Genomic DNA, 15,641 nt, shown 5'->3' with positions numbered 1-15,641 from the left:
AGCCGCGCGTTTATCTAGAATCGTAACGCATTTCCCGGTAAAAAAAAAAGTTAAAGCGCAAAACGACAAGAAAAATAACAGAAAAGACGTTAATTACCTTCTTTTTTTTTTTTTTTTTTTTTACCTGGTAAGAATGGGGCTGAATCTCCCAGTCCGGCGGCTCCATCACCCCGCCGAGGGGGTCCTACGCAGAAAGCAGCGAGCAGCACATAACGGGGAGGCCGACCGGCGGCAGGCGAGACCCCCGACGCAGGCGGCAACAGGCGAGACCCCCGACGCAGGTGGCAACAGGCGAGACCCCCGACGCAGGCGGCAACAGGCGAGACCCCCCGACGCACACCGCAGGCAGGCGAGACCCCCGACGCACACCGCAGGCAGGCGAGACCCCCCGACGCACACCGCAGGCAGGCGAGACCCCCCGACGCACACCGCAGGCAGGCGAGACCCCCGACGCACACCGCAGGCAGACGAGACCCCCCGACGCACACCGCAGGCAGACGAGACCCCCCGACGCACACCGCAGGCAGGCGAGACCCCCCGACGCACACCGCAGGCAGGTGTCTGAGACGCCTCGGGGAGGAAAGATGCTGAGAAATGAAGAAACGGCCCGACAGCCCAGGAAATGCCAAGTCACAGCCGCCGAGAGCAACTTCCTCTACTATCTGTGCGAGAAAAACCTCAAGAGGGGCCGGGGACTCGGTGTGACCCACAACATGCGCGCGGGGGGCTGCACCCACTAACCCTCCAGCACCAGCCGTGGGGAGGAATAAACGTAAAGTAACACACACCTGTCAAACTTTATACAATGAAGGGTTAAAAGCAGGAGACCCAACAGGACTTCTAAAAAATAGATATTTATTTAATCAAAGCCTTGTTTAGTTTCTCCAGACGCTTTTTGGACCCCAAACCTCCCTGCCCCCCACTCCTCCCCTGATGCCCCCCACTCTCCTCCCCTGATGCCCCCTCTTTTCTAGGAGGTGAGAATGTTTGCTGGGTATGAGGGGATCGCAGGGTTCTACAGCCCTAAAAGCCCCGATAATGTATATAGAAACAGCAGGAAACGGCTTTATAAATTAAACGGGGTAAATAAACAGCATTATTCTTCTAATAAATGCCCCGCCCAGTTACACAGGTAGCTCCGCCCGGCCACGCCTCTAATCACATAATCACACCCCAAAACAAAACCGCCTCTCTTAGCTGAACATTATCTCCCGCACAGAAAACAGTTGGGGGGGGAGGGGCAAATGCACGAGGATCATAATTTAAAGGGACCTCAGCTGTCCGGAGCGCGGGACACAGGGAGGGGGCAGGGGCGGGGCAGTGAGGCACAGGGCGGGGCAGTGAAGCACAGGGCGGGGCAGCAAGGCGGGGGAAGTGAAGCACGGGGCGGGGCACAGGAGCTGTGGAGACCCCTTGTCTTAATGCATAATTTTAAAATAACCCCGTTATTTAACCCCTAGAAGGAATAACCCCCCTAATACCTCACCAATTACCACGACGCCTCCGCTGACAGATCCGACAATCGCAGGACGGGTAACGGTTCTCTCAACCTAAAACCCGACGCTGAAGGAAACCAGGAACCCGCCGGCAGATCGGCCCCATCTGGCCCCCATCTAGTCGCCGTTTCTCCTGCTGCAAAGGCTCAAGCCTTAATCGGTCGTTGGTCTCGTCTTAGATTGCCCTCTACCACTTCTGCTGGGAGGCTGTTCCACTTATTCCCCACTCTCTCAAGAAAAATAATTCTGCTGTTTGGCCCCTGGCCCTCAGCCGAACCAGGAAATCAGATCAAAGTAAACTCAGCAAAGTGTTTAAAGCCTCTGTTCCACTAAAACCAAACATTCATTCTATTCTTTCTTCTGAAGCTTTAGTTACATCACCAATTTTTAAGAAACTTCAGCTTAGATGGCAACAACCTATCAGTGTTGTGTCACATGGCAATTAAACATTCCCTGAAAAAAAAAAAAGGTATGGGGCATATATTTACCTGATTAAAATGATATTTTTGGGAAGGGTTTGGGCATTCGGCAGGGGAGGAAATGAGAGGAAGGTAGATAAGTGGAGCAGCCTCCCAGCAGAAGTGGTAGAGGGTAATACAGTGAGGGTATTAAACATGCATGGGATAGACATACGGCTGATTAAGGTTTCAGTCTTTACTGCAGGAGAAACGGGCAACTAGACGGGGGCCGGATGGGGCCGATCTGGCTGCCCAGTCTGGGTTTTTAAAATTTTAAGTGAAATATAATGCTAAATTTTGGAGAGAGGGGGGCGCTGGCAGCTGAGGGGTTAAGCAGCGAGGGTTTATATCCATCCCTGAGACGGACGCCAGAAATTCAAATATTTAACGGAAAAAAAATAAACAGGATTTTATTTTTATCACCGAATCCTGCAGGTCGAGAACCGAACCCCCCCCCCAAAGTCCCCTCCCCCGCCGACACACAGCAAGCGATGGGTTAAACGGACAGCGGCACCCGCACTGTAAGGAGCGCTCAGTTACCCGGTAATGTCCGGCACTCACGGGGTTAAACGTATAACCTTTACCGCCGGCGTGTTTTATGTAAATAGACGTGATTTTGGAACATGCGCGATTCGGGAATTCCGGACTCTCACAAGGTCGTTCCGTTTAGAGGATTCCGCGCGGGGGGGGGGGATTTAGGGTATGGGGAAGCCGACGGTGGCCGGGGGGTAAAAGAAGCCACTGCCTTGGACCGGATGAAATCCCCCCCCCCCGTTACTCTTCTCTTGGGGTTTTAGGGCATCCCATGGGTCGCCGTGTCTTACCCCACTCAGGGGCAGATCTACCTGCATCACGGGGCAAGTAAAACAATACGGGCTAAAAGCAGAGGATTCGCCCTCCTGGCCACCAACCGTTCAACATCGACGAAGCCCCCCGGCCCCCCGACCTCACATTTCCACCAACCCGCTGCCAGAACATCTAATCCGACCCGCTGCCACCACGAAAGGGTTAACGACCTCCCGGGCCAGAGCAACGATACCCATCTTGTCTGTTTAGCATCCCCGGCCCCCGGCGGCCCCCGTCTAGTCGCCCGTTTCTCCTGCTGTAACGACTCAAACCTTAATCAGTCGTTGGTCTCGTCTTAGATTCAGGAGCCGTATGTCTATCCCATGCATGTTTAATCCCCTCACTGTATTACCCTCTACCACTTCCGCTGGGAGGCTGCTCCACTTCTCTACCAAGGCTGCCTGCCGGCCGCATCTCCCCAGTTATCCGCCACCTCCGATCCCCGCAGACCGGTATAACCCTCGCCCGTCCCTTTCACATTAACCTCTAGAACGTTCCGGACTGGTTGGCCCCCGTCGGGCCCCCGGTGCGCTCGGCTGAACTTTGCTCCACTTCTGCAGTTAACGGCCGGCGAACGAAGAAAAAACAACGAAAAACACTCTGAAAACCGCCGGCCCGACAACGATACCCAAACTCTGCCCCGGGGGACCAACACCTGCCCCAGCCGCCACCCCCAACTGCCCCAGCCCGCCGCCCCCCCAACTTCCCCAGCCCGCCGCCCCCCAACAGTGACATCAATATTATTATATTCTGAGAGGTCAAAGCAAATCCTCAGGGCTGATTTTGAAACAGGGCTACAATCCATTCATTTTACCAATAACAGGACACTTAAGTGGAGCATCCTCCCAGCAGAAGTGGTAGAGGGCAATACAGCGAGGGAATTAAACATGCATGGGATACGAGGAGGAGGCGTGTGCACAATAATTATCCATCAGATCTTTCTTTATCGCTGCGACACTTTAGGACTCCAATAACTCGGCCGTAAAGCACTCAGCATGCGACGTTTCACGGTGGGGGGGGCAGAGTCCTTAGCGCTGTTACAATAGAAGACACTGAAAAAGATACATATTACATGCTACGGAGGGAGAAGAGGGCCAAGGAGCTTACAATCTACTGGGTATTGAAAGGTATTGAAAGGTGGCGAGGAGTTGGGTGTGGGGACGTGGACTGGTGGTCCGGCAGAGGCGGTCGAGTGATCCCCCTGGAGACGCGCCGCGTTACAGGAGACGCTCCCTAAATAATTAAGCTACCGGTCCAGCTCGGCTTACATGATGCCGGCGGCTCGCACGCTACCGGGGGGGGGGAGGGTTAGGAATCCCGCGGCATTTACCTTCTGGCCATACAGTCCAGGGGTCCGGGGCCAGAAACACTCTGGGGGTACAAAAATGTTCTGTGCCCAATAACACGCTTCGCAGCACAAGCCTATGACTGCTTCAGGAAGTTCCAGACTGTTAGCAGCTATGGCGGGCCGAAAAATAGGGGGCCGGTGGGCTTCAGGCCAGAAGCTGCCACCCGAGAGTCCTACAGGGTCAGCCATGCACACCGGGAGCTGCAGACTACAACTCCTATCATGCCACAGTATGGCATCATGTCCCTCTCAGGGGGGGCGCACTGGGGGGACCCCAAACTCTGAGACGCAGCAGGATACAAGAACCCCTCGCATGGCCAGCAAAGAGTTAAAAAGGGGCAAAGTCTGCGTCTCCTCCACTCCCAAAACTCCCATTTATTACCCGGCCAGAAACCACGCGTTCTGAGTCTGCCCGTTCTGTGCTAAATCACAAATATATGAGATTTCATGAGAAGTCCCAACGTCTGCCTCATCTCTCCGCTGCCACAGCGGGGGCAAAAGATAACCCCCCCCCTCCCCCCCACCGGAGGAAACGAGGAGAAAAAGAGATAAAAGCAGAAAATATCCCCAGAACGTGCAAAAAATATAAAAAGTATTTCACTTAAAACTAAGAGGAGCGAAACGGGGCTTATTCACTAAACGGGAGAGAATGCTGGTGAACTGCAGATAAATCAGTGACCGGCCCCTGTATAATGTATAGATAAATCAGTGACCGGCCCCTGTATAATGTATAGATAAATCAGTGACCGGCCCCCTGTATAATGTATAGATAAATCAGTGACCGGCCCCCCTGTATAATGTATAGATAAATCAGTGACCGGCCCCTGTATAATATATAGATAAATCAGTGACCGGCCCCTGTATAATGTATAGCTAAATCAGTGACCGGCCCCTGTATAATGTATAGATAAATCAGCGAGCCGGCCCCCTGTATAATGTATAGATAAATCAGCGAGCCAGCCCCTGTATAATGTATAGATAAATCAGTGACCGGCCCCCTGTATAATGTATAGATAAATCAGTGACCGGCCCCCTGTATAATGTATAGATAAATCAGTGACCGGCCCCCTGTATAATGTATAGATAAATCAGTGACACCCTGTATAATGTATAGATAAATCAGTGACCGGCCCCCTGTATAATGTATAGATAAATCAGTGACCGGCCCCCTGTATAATGTATAGATAAATCAGTGACCGGCCCCCTGTATAACGTATAGATAAATCAGTGACCGGCCCCCTGTATAACGTATAGATAAATCAGTGACCGGCCCCCTGTATAATGTATAGATAAATCAGTGACCGGCCCCTGTATAACGTATAGATAAATCAGTGACCGGCCCCTGTATAATGTATAGATAAATCAGTGACCGACCCCCTGTATAATGTATAGATAAATCAGTGACCGGCCCCTGTATAATGTATAGATAAATCAGTGCCCGGCCCCCTGTATAATCTATAGATAAATCAGTGACCGGCCCCTGTATAATGTATAGATAAATCAGTGACCGGCCCCCTGTATAATGTATAGATAAATCAGTGACCGGCCCCTGTATAATGTATAGATAAATCAGTGACCGGCCCCTGTATAATGTATAGATAAATCAGTGACCGGCCCCCTGTATAATGTATAAATAAATCAGTGACCGGCCCCCTGTATAATGTATAGATAAATCAGTGACCGGCCCCCTGTATGATGTATAGATAAATCAGTGACCGGCCCCCTGTATAATGTATAAATAAATCAGTGACCGGCCCCTGTATAATGTATAGATAAATCAGTGACCGGCCCCCTGTATAATGTATAGATAAATCAGTGACCGGCCCCCTGTATAATGTATAGATAAATCAGCGAGTCGGCCCCTGTATAATGTATAGATAAATCAGTGACCGGCCCCTGTATAATATATAGATAAATCAGTGACCGGCCCCCTGTATAATATATAGATAAATCAGTGACCGGCCCCCTGTATAATGTATAGATAAATCAGTGACACCCTGTATAATGTATAGATAAATCAGTGACACCCTGTATAATGTATAGATAAATCAGCGAGTCGGCCCCTGTATAATGTATAGATAAATCAGTGACCGGCCCCCTGTATAATGTATAGATAAATCAGTGACCGGCCCCCTGTATAATATATAGATAAATCAGCGAGCGGCCCCCTGTATAATGTATAGATAGATCAGTGACCGGCCCCTGTATAATGTATAGATAAATCAGTGACCGGCCCCCTGTATAATGTATAGATAAATCAGTGACCGGCCCCCCTGTATAATGTATAGATAAATCAGTGAGCCGGCCCCCTGTATAATGTATAGATAAATCAGCGAGCTGGCCCATGTATAATGTATAGATAAATCAGTGACCGGCCCCCCTGTATAATGTATAGATAAATCAGTGAGCCGGCCCCCTGTATAATGTATAGATAAATCAGTGAGCCGGCCCCCTGTATAATGTATAGATAAATCAGTGAGATGCCCCCTGTATAATGTATAGATAAATCAGTGACCGGCCCCTGTATAATGTATAGATAAATCAGTGACCGGCCCCCTGTATAATGCATAGATAAATCAGTGACCGGCCCCCTGTATAATGTATAGATAAATCAGTGACCAGCCCCCTGTATAATGTATAGATAAATCAGTGACCGGCCCCCTGTATAATGTATAGATAAATCAGCGACCGGCCCCCTGTATAATGTATAGATAAATCAGTGACCGGCCCCCTGTATAATGTATAGATAAATCAGAGATCCGGCGGTCACTTTCTGCTCATCCTCAACCAGCACTCCTGATTGGCCAAAACACCCAGTGACATCATTACGTCACAGTTATATAGAGAAGGGTCACTGGAGTCATATTTACCCCCCCCCCCCCCCCCGTACAGACACGGCTCCCAGGTACAGATAGTTACCCCTCTCTCCGGCTGTTACCCCAAACGCTATAAGCAAATACACCCCCCCCCGCGGTACCGGCAGCCAACGCGCCCGCCGCAATCTCTGCTCACCGGCAGAAACTGTCTTCACCCCCAGATCACAGCCTCCACCTCAGACGCAGCAAGGCGTCCAACTGAGGGCCGCGCCGGACGGCTACCAGACGGGGAAACACTGCCGTGTGCAATACAAAGCGGCCCTTTTCAGCGTGACGCAGCCCCCGACATCCCACACAGATAGAAATCACTAGAGCAGTGGTTCTTCACCTTGTTGGAGGCACGGACCCCCACCAGTTTCATACGCGCATTCACTGAACCCTTCTTAATTTGAAAAATAAAATATGATTTATTCAAATTCAAAACATAGGTATATATTTATAGATAGGTATATATTCAGGTATATATTTATAGATAGGTATATATTCAGGTATATATTTATAGATAGGTATATATTCAGGTATATATTTATAGATAGGTATATATTCAGGTATATATTTATAGATAGGTATATATTCAGGTATATATTTATAGATAGGTATATATTCAGGTATATATTTATAGATAGGTATATATTCAGGTATATATTTATAGATAGGTATATATTCAGGTATATATTTATAGATAGGTATATATTCAGGTATATATTTATAGATAGGTATATATTCAGGTATATATTTATAGATAGGTATATATTCAGGTATATATTTATAGATAGGTATATATTCAGGTATATATTTATAGATAGGTATATATTCAGGTATATATTTATAGATAGGTATATATTCAGGTATATATTTATAGATAGGTATATATTCAGGTATATATTTATAGATAGGTATATATTCAGGTATATATTTATAGATAGGTATATATTCAGGTATATATTTATAGATAGGTATATATTCAGGTATATATTTATAGATAGGTATATATTCAGGTATATATTTATAGATAGGTATATATTCAGATACATGATTTTCACACAAAAACAAAACCATAATAATGAATATTTACTGCAAATCAGTGCGACTTCTGCTGTTGCCTTTCAGAGACCGGTTCAGAAATGCGCGGCTTTACCTTGGCACGTGCCACTCTCACGTCATTGTCGGGTGGGGGTCTTGACCTCCGCCGAACCCACAAGACTGACTCACCGAACCCCTGGTGTTCGATCGAACCCAGGTTAAGAACCACTGCACTAGAGGATCAGAGACAGATGGAATGGAAGGGAGTTTTACCTTACGGGGAGGGTGGTAGATAAGTGGAGCATCCTCCCAGCAGAGGTGGTAGAGGGTAATACAGTGAGGGGAGTAAACACGCATGGGATAGACATACGGCTCCTGAATCTAAGACGAGACCAACGACTGATTAAGGTTTGAGTCGTTACAGCAGGAGAAACGGGCGACCAGCCGGGGGCCGGATGGGGCCGATGTGCTCAGTGGTTGGAGGCGGGGCCGGGGACCTGTATATATATAATTCTTTGTTCTATGATTTGGAAACGAGTCGCTAATAAAGCAGGAAGGCTTTGATTCCGATGTCCGCTCTCCGGGGGCCGCTATTTCTGGGATAAAAAAAGTAAAATTCAGAAAATAAAAACCCTGTAAATAAATCTTCCCACCGATGACATCACTACCGTCCCGTCAGTGATATTAGGGGTAGCAGCGATGACATCATACATACGCTCAGCGCGTCACCGGCCCCTCCCCGGGCCGCACATACCAGACGTGTCGCCGCACGACGGACCCCACCTGGCTGCAGCGGCATTCCTGGGGCAGAGAGCTCGCATTCCACCCGCGCAGCTCACAGGGCGCGGACCCACCGGACCGCACCGAACGCACGAGCCGGGGCCGTCCACAGGGGCCGCCAGCACGACCGCGGCTGGGTCACAAAGCAAAGAACTGCCCCAGTATGAAGGGGTTAACCCTGTACGAACCGATGATCCAGCTGTGGTTTTAACCCTTCGCATGCCAGAGCTGAGAAACGAAGCAGGGAGGCTTTTGGGGGTTTTTTTGCGGGCCCCGCTTAAATATTTTGAAGAACTCGCACTTTATTTGAAGCACTGGATGAAATTACCCCAAATAACCAGCGCGGTAATAACGGTTTTTATTCATTAACGGATTCTAACCTGCAGGAAGAGCGCTCCACCCGGTGCTTCTCTCCCTGCTTGAATGCAGGTGACTCCTTTTAGAACCGCTGTACCTCCTGACAAGCCCGGGTTTCCGCCGGGACCGTTATTAGAAGCACTTCACGGGGGGTCTGTGTGATGGGCTATTAAGGGGTTAATATTTGGTGGATGTTTCGGTCAGATAAACTCCCCATCTTATGATAAAACGTCCTCCAGATTGTCAGCCTTTGAGCCGAGCCCTCATTACCCAATGTATCGGTTCATCTCAGTCTATGTTAATGTAGGGACTGTCAGTGGCGCTTCAGGAATTATTGGTGCTATATAATAAAGGATAACTGGAACAGCCTCCCAGCAGAGGTGGTAGAAGCTAATGTAAACGTGCAGGGGATAGGCCCTTGGCTCCTGAGACGAGACTACGCGTTTGGTGAACAATGCGCCGTGTAATCTATGATGTCATCGAATCCGCCCTGCAGCCAATAAAAAGGGGGGATTTCACGAATTACGTCTCGGAGTGACCGTTCCCACGTCCTACACACAGTAATCTCCGGCCGGCCAATAGGAGATCAATAAACCGGAGACGCCGCATCCGGAGGATTCCTGGGGCCCTGCCGGTGCGCCTGACCTCCGCGTTAACCCCTTATGAGCCACAAATCAAACAAACATTCCACAGGAATCCAATAAATAATAATAAATAATAATAAATATCAGCGGTATCACCAAACTCTCCGAATTTCACAAAGGAAAGTAATATTTTGGGTTCTGGGGCAGACTCTGCGAGTCATACATCCCAACAGTCCCGGATTTCTCAGGCAGCTGGGAATAGAAGGAGGTCAAATATATATTTTGGAGAGAATTCAGAGAAGGCGACTAAAGTAACGACAACAACGATCAGCAGAGACGGAGGAGTCTCAATATATCCGGCATGGATCAGAGGGGAGAGAGAGAGACGGGGAGGGGAGAGAGAGAGACGGGGAGAGGAGAAGGAGAGAGAGAGACGGGGAGAGGAGAAGGAGAGAGAGAGAGAGACGGGGAGAGGAGAAGGAGAGAGAGAGACGGGGAGAGGAGAAGGAGAGAGAGAGAGACGGGGAGAGAGAGACGGGGAGAGGAGAAGGAGAGAGAGAGACATAAAGGGATAAAGGACGGGGAGGGAATTTATTTCAAAAGGAGGAGGGAAATTACAACAAGAGAGCGGAATCCAACACTAGAGAGTCAGAGACTGAGATGGAAGGAAGTTTTACTTTATTGAGAGGGTGGTAGATACGCGGAGCAGCCTCCCAGCAGAAGTGGTAGAGGGTAATACAGTGAGGGTATTAAACATGCATGGGATAGACATACGGCTCCTGAATCTAAGACGAGACCAACGACTGATTAAGGTTTGAGTCGTTACATCAGGAGAAACAGGCGAGGGGGGGGCAGATCTACCACTACTGCTGGGAGGTGGGTCACTTATCCACCACCCTCTCAGTAAAGGTTCCGTGGCAGCAGAGTGTTGTAGCGAGGAAGCCAGCGTCTGAAAGGATCCCGTAGCTCAAATATTTACACATCATTTCTCGAAGCAATTAACCCATAGAATGCCGGAGGGCAACAAACCAATCGAAAGGGTCAATAACCACAGAACGGCGCGTCCAACAAACACATCGCTGGGAGTCACTGAAACGTCTGCCGATCGCCCCGCGCCGACTCCAATACCGAGCGTCACCGCGGCCTGATCCATTAACCCTTTGTGTTTAACCAACGCGCTGCTTTCTGCCCCAGAACCTCACGTCCGGGTAATAAAACAAAACAGTAAAAGTGCGTAACACAGCGAAGCGGACCGGGCCCACAGGCAACGAGCGCAACCCTGGACGCGGCACACGCGTGTATTTAACGTGTAATAATGACAGGCGGGTGTCCTGGACCCCCAGAGAGATTCCCATCAACCAGAAAAACTTTTATTTTTTTTAAAAAAGATGCCCAAATGATATGTGCATTGCCATGGCAACCAGCATAAGGATCAGGTTCTATATAAAGGATGAGCCTTTAACAAAGCGCTGCAGTTAACCCTTCACAACCTGGAGCCCCCCCTCTCCGCCCAAGTAACCTGAATCCACTCCCTTCTATAAAACGGTAACACTGTATACAGCACTGTAAGGGTTAATCCACTCCACCCCACCTCCAATTGGGGCAAAAGAGAAAAGACGCATCACCTACCCTACCTTCACCGGCTGGAGATCCACCCCGGGGCAGGTAGCCATGGTGGCAGTGAGGAGAGGGGGTAGATATTGGCTGATGGGCATGGCAGTCACCGGAATGCCCTGTCAGATCACCCATCTGCCCCGGGACACAGCGGGCCCCCCCGAACAGACACTTTGCTGTAACTTGTGCACTTCCTGGGGTAAGTTCCGTCTGCTGTGGGGCGGGAAGGACGCCTTATTGCCCCCTATAGGCTACTAACAAGCAGCAGCGATGGGCACCTGTGCGGGGCTGACCTGCCGCCCCCCTCACTTCCTACTTACCCCAAATACCCCACTCCCCCTCCCCGATACCTGCCGAGAGTAACTAAAAGGGCGGAACACTGCGAGAAACACCCCCCTCCGAACAGGGGCACTTACAGCCCCGCACATGCTCCCCCCCCCCATAGGCGGGTGCCAACAGGTGTTCGCGTGCATTGTGTGGCCCCCAGGGGCCCCGCCACCTACCCTGGTGAAGTAAAGCATCCAGAGCTCGTAGAGCCTCTCCTTGGAAGCCATGTCCCTGCGGATCGCCGGGTGCTTCTGGAGCGGGTGTCGGGAGCCCGTCGCTGGCCGCCCCTCTCCTCTATCCCATTGCCCCTCACGTCTGTGCAGCAGGGGCAGGAAGGCAGGTGAGGAGCCGGGCGGGAGGTGTGCGCCTCGGTCCCGGGGGAGGGCAGGTCTGCAGACGCCCCCCCGGTAAGGTGCTAAAGGTTCAGCCCTCCCCGCACCCTGCCTGTGGTACGAGCGCCCCCCCCCGAGCGCTCAGGCAGCCCGCGGTACTGCAGCCACCTCGGGGTCTGACGTCACCAGCGGTAAAAGAAACCTAAAAGACCTAAAAGATATTATTTTATTAAGGAAAAGGTGAGAAAACGCAGAAACTGAGCAGAGGAAGAGGTTAAAAATGGCGATTCCACCCTCAGAACAGGAGGGTCTGTCCTAAAAATCAAATATATATATAAATCCATAGAAATTATATAAATCCAGAAGCTGTTCCCAGGGATAATAATTTGGAATGTGTTGGAAATCTAATTTATCACATTTTTTTTTTATTTGCTTTCAGGACTCAAATAAACAGAAGCCTCTACCACTTCAGCTGGGAGGCTATTCCACTTTCTGTCCACCTTCTGTAAGCATCTGACTCCCTCTAGTTTTAGAGCATGACCTGGGATCCGTTACACACCCAGGACAGGCAGCTGAGGATGTGTGAAGAGGGGTCCGCTCGGAGTCCTATGGGTTGGGTTTATTGATGCCCCCCAGGCAGGAGTTTGCCCCTGGGGTATTTTGCTGGGTTGATGCTGCTGGCTGTTAAGCCAGTCCTGTCAGCTCCGGGGCCCTGCGGTTGGGTTGCTTGGCTCGTTTTGGCGGCTTGTCGTGGTGGGAGTTGGAACCAAAGAGAATCCGCTGACCACGTTCCTGGCGCTGAAAGCTGCACTTACCATCTGCAAGCTTATTCCTCCCCATTAAATCCTCTCTCCCCCTATTGCTAATTGGCCCAGGAAACCTGTGTAAGGGGGACAGGGATTGGACGATGCTGGCTCTGCCACACATCAACCTCTCCAAAAGGGTCTGTCCCTGGTGGTGGTCGGTCCCGGTGGGAGTCGGCCCCCGGTGGGGTAAGCACCCGTCCGGCAGGCAACGCGTTAACGAGGAGCGGGCAGGTTTGCGGGCCGGTCTCTGCTTGTTTGCGGAGGGTGTGTTCGGGGAAAGCTTTGTGTTCTCGTGGAACGGATGAAATCTGATCCCAGCGGTGGATGCGACGCCGGGCAGGGCAGGTAAAATACACCTAGAGATGGAGGGACTGGACACAGAAAATGCCCCGGGAGGTTAACCCTCTACGTGCTTCAACCTGTCATACACCTGGAACACGCCACCCGCTCAGCGCGATCCAACACGCGGGGGAACCTCGCAGAACACGATTCCCTGTACATGCGCCTCGGAACATGCGTGATCGGGATACACGGAACCGGCTCCCGCCACAGAGACCATTCCCAACTACACGCATGTGGAACCGGCTCCCGCCCCGGAGAAGACACCCGGCTACGCAAGCACGGAATTGGCTCTTGCCCCGCAGAGGATCGCCCCGTCTGCCGCTGCCGGTTCAGCCAATGACGTGATCCGGGATCTGGGGAAGAGGGGGGTCCCATATCCTCACTCCTCTGTATCTGCCCTTAACAGGGGGAATTCCCAGCTCCGGATCCCGACTACCACAACTCTAAACCGGCCGGAGCCTCCAGTGTAACCCCCAACCAGCTGCGGCCGCCGGATTCCACGGGACGGAGCGATGGCCGCCATCAGCCACGTTATTAAAGGCTTTAGGCGCGTAATGCCACCGACTCAGCGGTGCGTTTAACCCTTCGAGACAGGGTTTGATAAAATGACATATATGTATTATAACCCCGCCCCTTATCCTCGTCTTAACTTCCTGCACTTGGGATCTGCAGGATTATTCCTCCCCATTAAGCCGCCCCCTGTTCTTAAGGTGCTGATCGCCGCTGATTGGTTCACACAGGCTTTGTAACGGATGTTTTACCCTCTGTATGAAATGTAAGGAGAGGGCCGCCTCTACATACCTGGGAACTCTCAGGGTTTTTGCCCCTCTCTCGGGGTCACACAGTCTGGGGGTCGTTAATGTGTTCCGGGGGCTCTCCTCGCCTCCATCGAGTCAGGGATACCCCAAGGGCCTTATTAGCTGTTCTGTTCTAGAGATCCCTGCTTGAACACAGGTGATCGCTGGGATCATATCTAAGACTCCCAGCTGGTGTTTTTGCTCCCAGTATGTTACGGGTGATCTCCCTGCTTGAATGCAGGTAAAATGTATCTTTCAATAATGACAAGTCAAGGTTTCCGTGACAACCAATATTACGGTAACGCATTTGATGAGTCGTTACATAGAACCCTACTAAAGGGTTAATATTTATGAAGCGGGGGCATTTAAATAAACTAAGTTGGGTGTTTTGCCCCACGCCCCGCGCCGGTTACCCCATAACTCAGCACAGCTTATTACCGAACCAGCCAATGGAACCTTTCTAGTAATCGGCCCATTCTGTTGGTTGCTATGGTGATAAGACTACATTTCTAACTTTGCTCCGGTTATAAACTACCCCACGTTGGAAGAGGGGTGTTACAGAGCATGGGGTGGGGGCGGCCGGGGCAGATAACGCGGCCGCTGTCAGGAAATAGAAGACGGCGGAAAGAGACGAATCGCAGAGGAAGTGCGTGCGCGCCCCAGACTTCCTGCAGAGATGTTTAGAATGGCGGCAGTCCGAGGAAGAGACTGCTGGAACGACAGGGGACAGCCAAAGGAGCTTTAGTAACCCTGTATAATGTATAGATAAATCAGTGACCGGCCCCCTGTATAATGTATAGATAAATCAGTGACCGGCCCCCTGTATAATGTATAGATAAATCAGTGACCCGGCCCCTGTATAATGTATAGATAAATCAGTGACCGGCCCCCTGTATAATGTATAGATAAATCAGCGAGCCGGCCCCCTGTATAATGTATAGATAAATCAGTGACCGGCCCCCTGTATAATGTATAGATAAATCAGTGACCGGCCCCTGTATAATGTATAGATAAATCAGTGAGCCGGCCCTGGAGATGAGGAGAGGCTGCCAGGGGCATCGGTATGATAGCAGCCTGGCTGAGTGTCCTGAGAGTCAGTGAATGCTGGCGCGGAGGGGGGGGGGTATTTATAAATAGCAATACTGCTGCAAAGGATTAAAAAGAAAAGTGGAGCAGTTGGTCGCTATGGTGATTTCCCCACTTTTACCACTTAGCACCAAACCCAATACCGTTAAGCACTCGGTGTCAGTGACCCCCAGTAACCCCAGTGAGCCCCAGTGACCCCCAGTAACCCCAGTGAACCCGAGTAACCCCAGTGACCCCAGTAACCCCTGGCCGCCACGCGTTGTTCCCAGCAAAGGACGTTTACGCAGGAATTAGAATTAATCTCACAAAGGGCTTTTTGAGCTCAACATCAAACAATGGAGGGAGTTGCACGGCTGAGAACGAGACCGATGTGACGCACCCCCTGTGTTTGTATGAAATGCTGGTGTTGGGAGAGTCGCTCCGTGTTAATAGTCACCGGCTCAGCTGCCCCCCCCCCGACGCCTTCTTTATACCCCTTCATTATCCCAGCCAGAGCCGCCGAGAGCACGGAATTAACCCCCCCCCGTACAGAACACACGCTAACCTGACATGTACTCCTCACAGAAACA

General features: G+C 50.7%; 1 protein-coding gene across 4 annotated transcripts in view; it reads right to left on the bottom strand.

The window, feature by feature from the left end:
• Positions 1 to 11,975, bottom strand: part of NBEAL2 (neurobeachin like 2) — a 51,729-nt gene extending 39,754 nt beyond the window's left edge. For 2 of the 4 annotated variants that reach the window (XM_053467175.1, XM_053467178.1), the window contains exon 1: positions 11,403 to 11,589. In XM_053467175.1, the coding sequence (XP_053323150.1) occupies positions 11,403 to 11,483 (81 nt within the window). In that variant the 5' untranslated portion in view covers positions 11,484 to 11,589. Of the gene's footprint in view, positions 1 to 124; positions 388 to 11,402; positions 11,590 to 11,885 lie in introns of those variants that run through there. The other 2 variants (XM_053467176.1, XM_053467177.1) reach the window with 2 other exon arrangements.
• Positions 11,976 to 15,641: the final 3,666 nt, after the last annotated feature.

This window comes from Spea bombifrons, chromosome 5 (genome assembly GCF_027358695.1).
Source record: "Spea bombifrons isolate aSpeBom1 chromosome 5, aSpeBom1.2.pri, whole genome shotgun sequence".
In the NCBI taxonomy this organism is placed as follows: domain Eukaryota; kingdom Metazoa; phylum Chordata; class Amphibia; order Anura; family Pelobatidae; genus Spea; species Spea bombifrons.
This window is presented reverse-complemented; position numbering and strand designations above follow the sequence as displayed.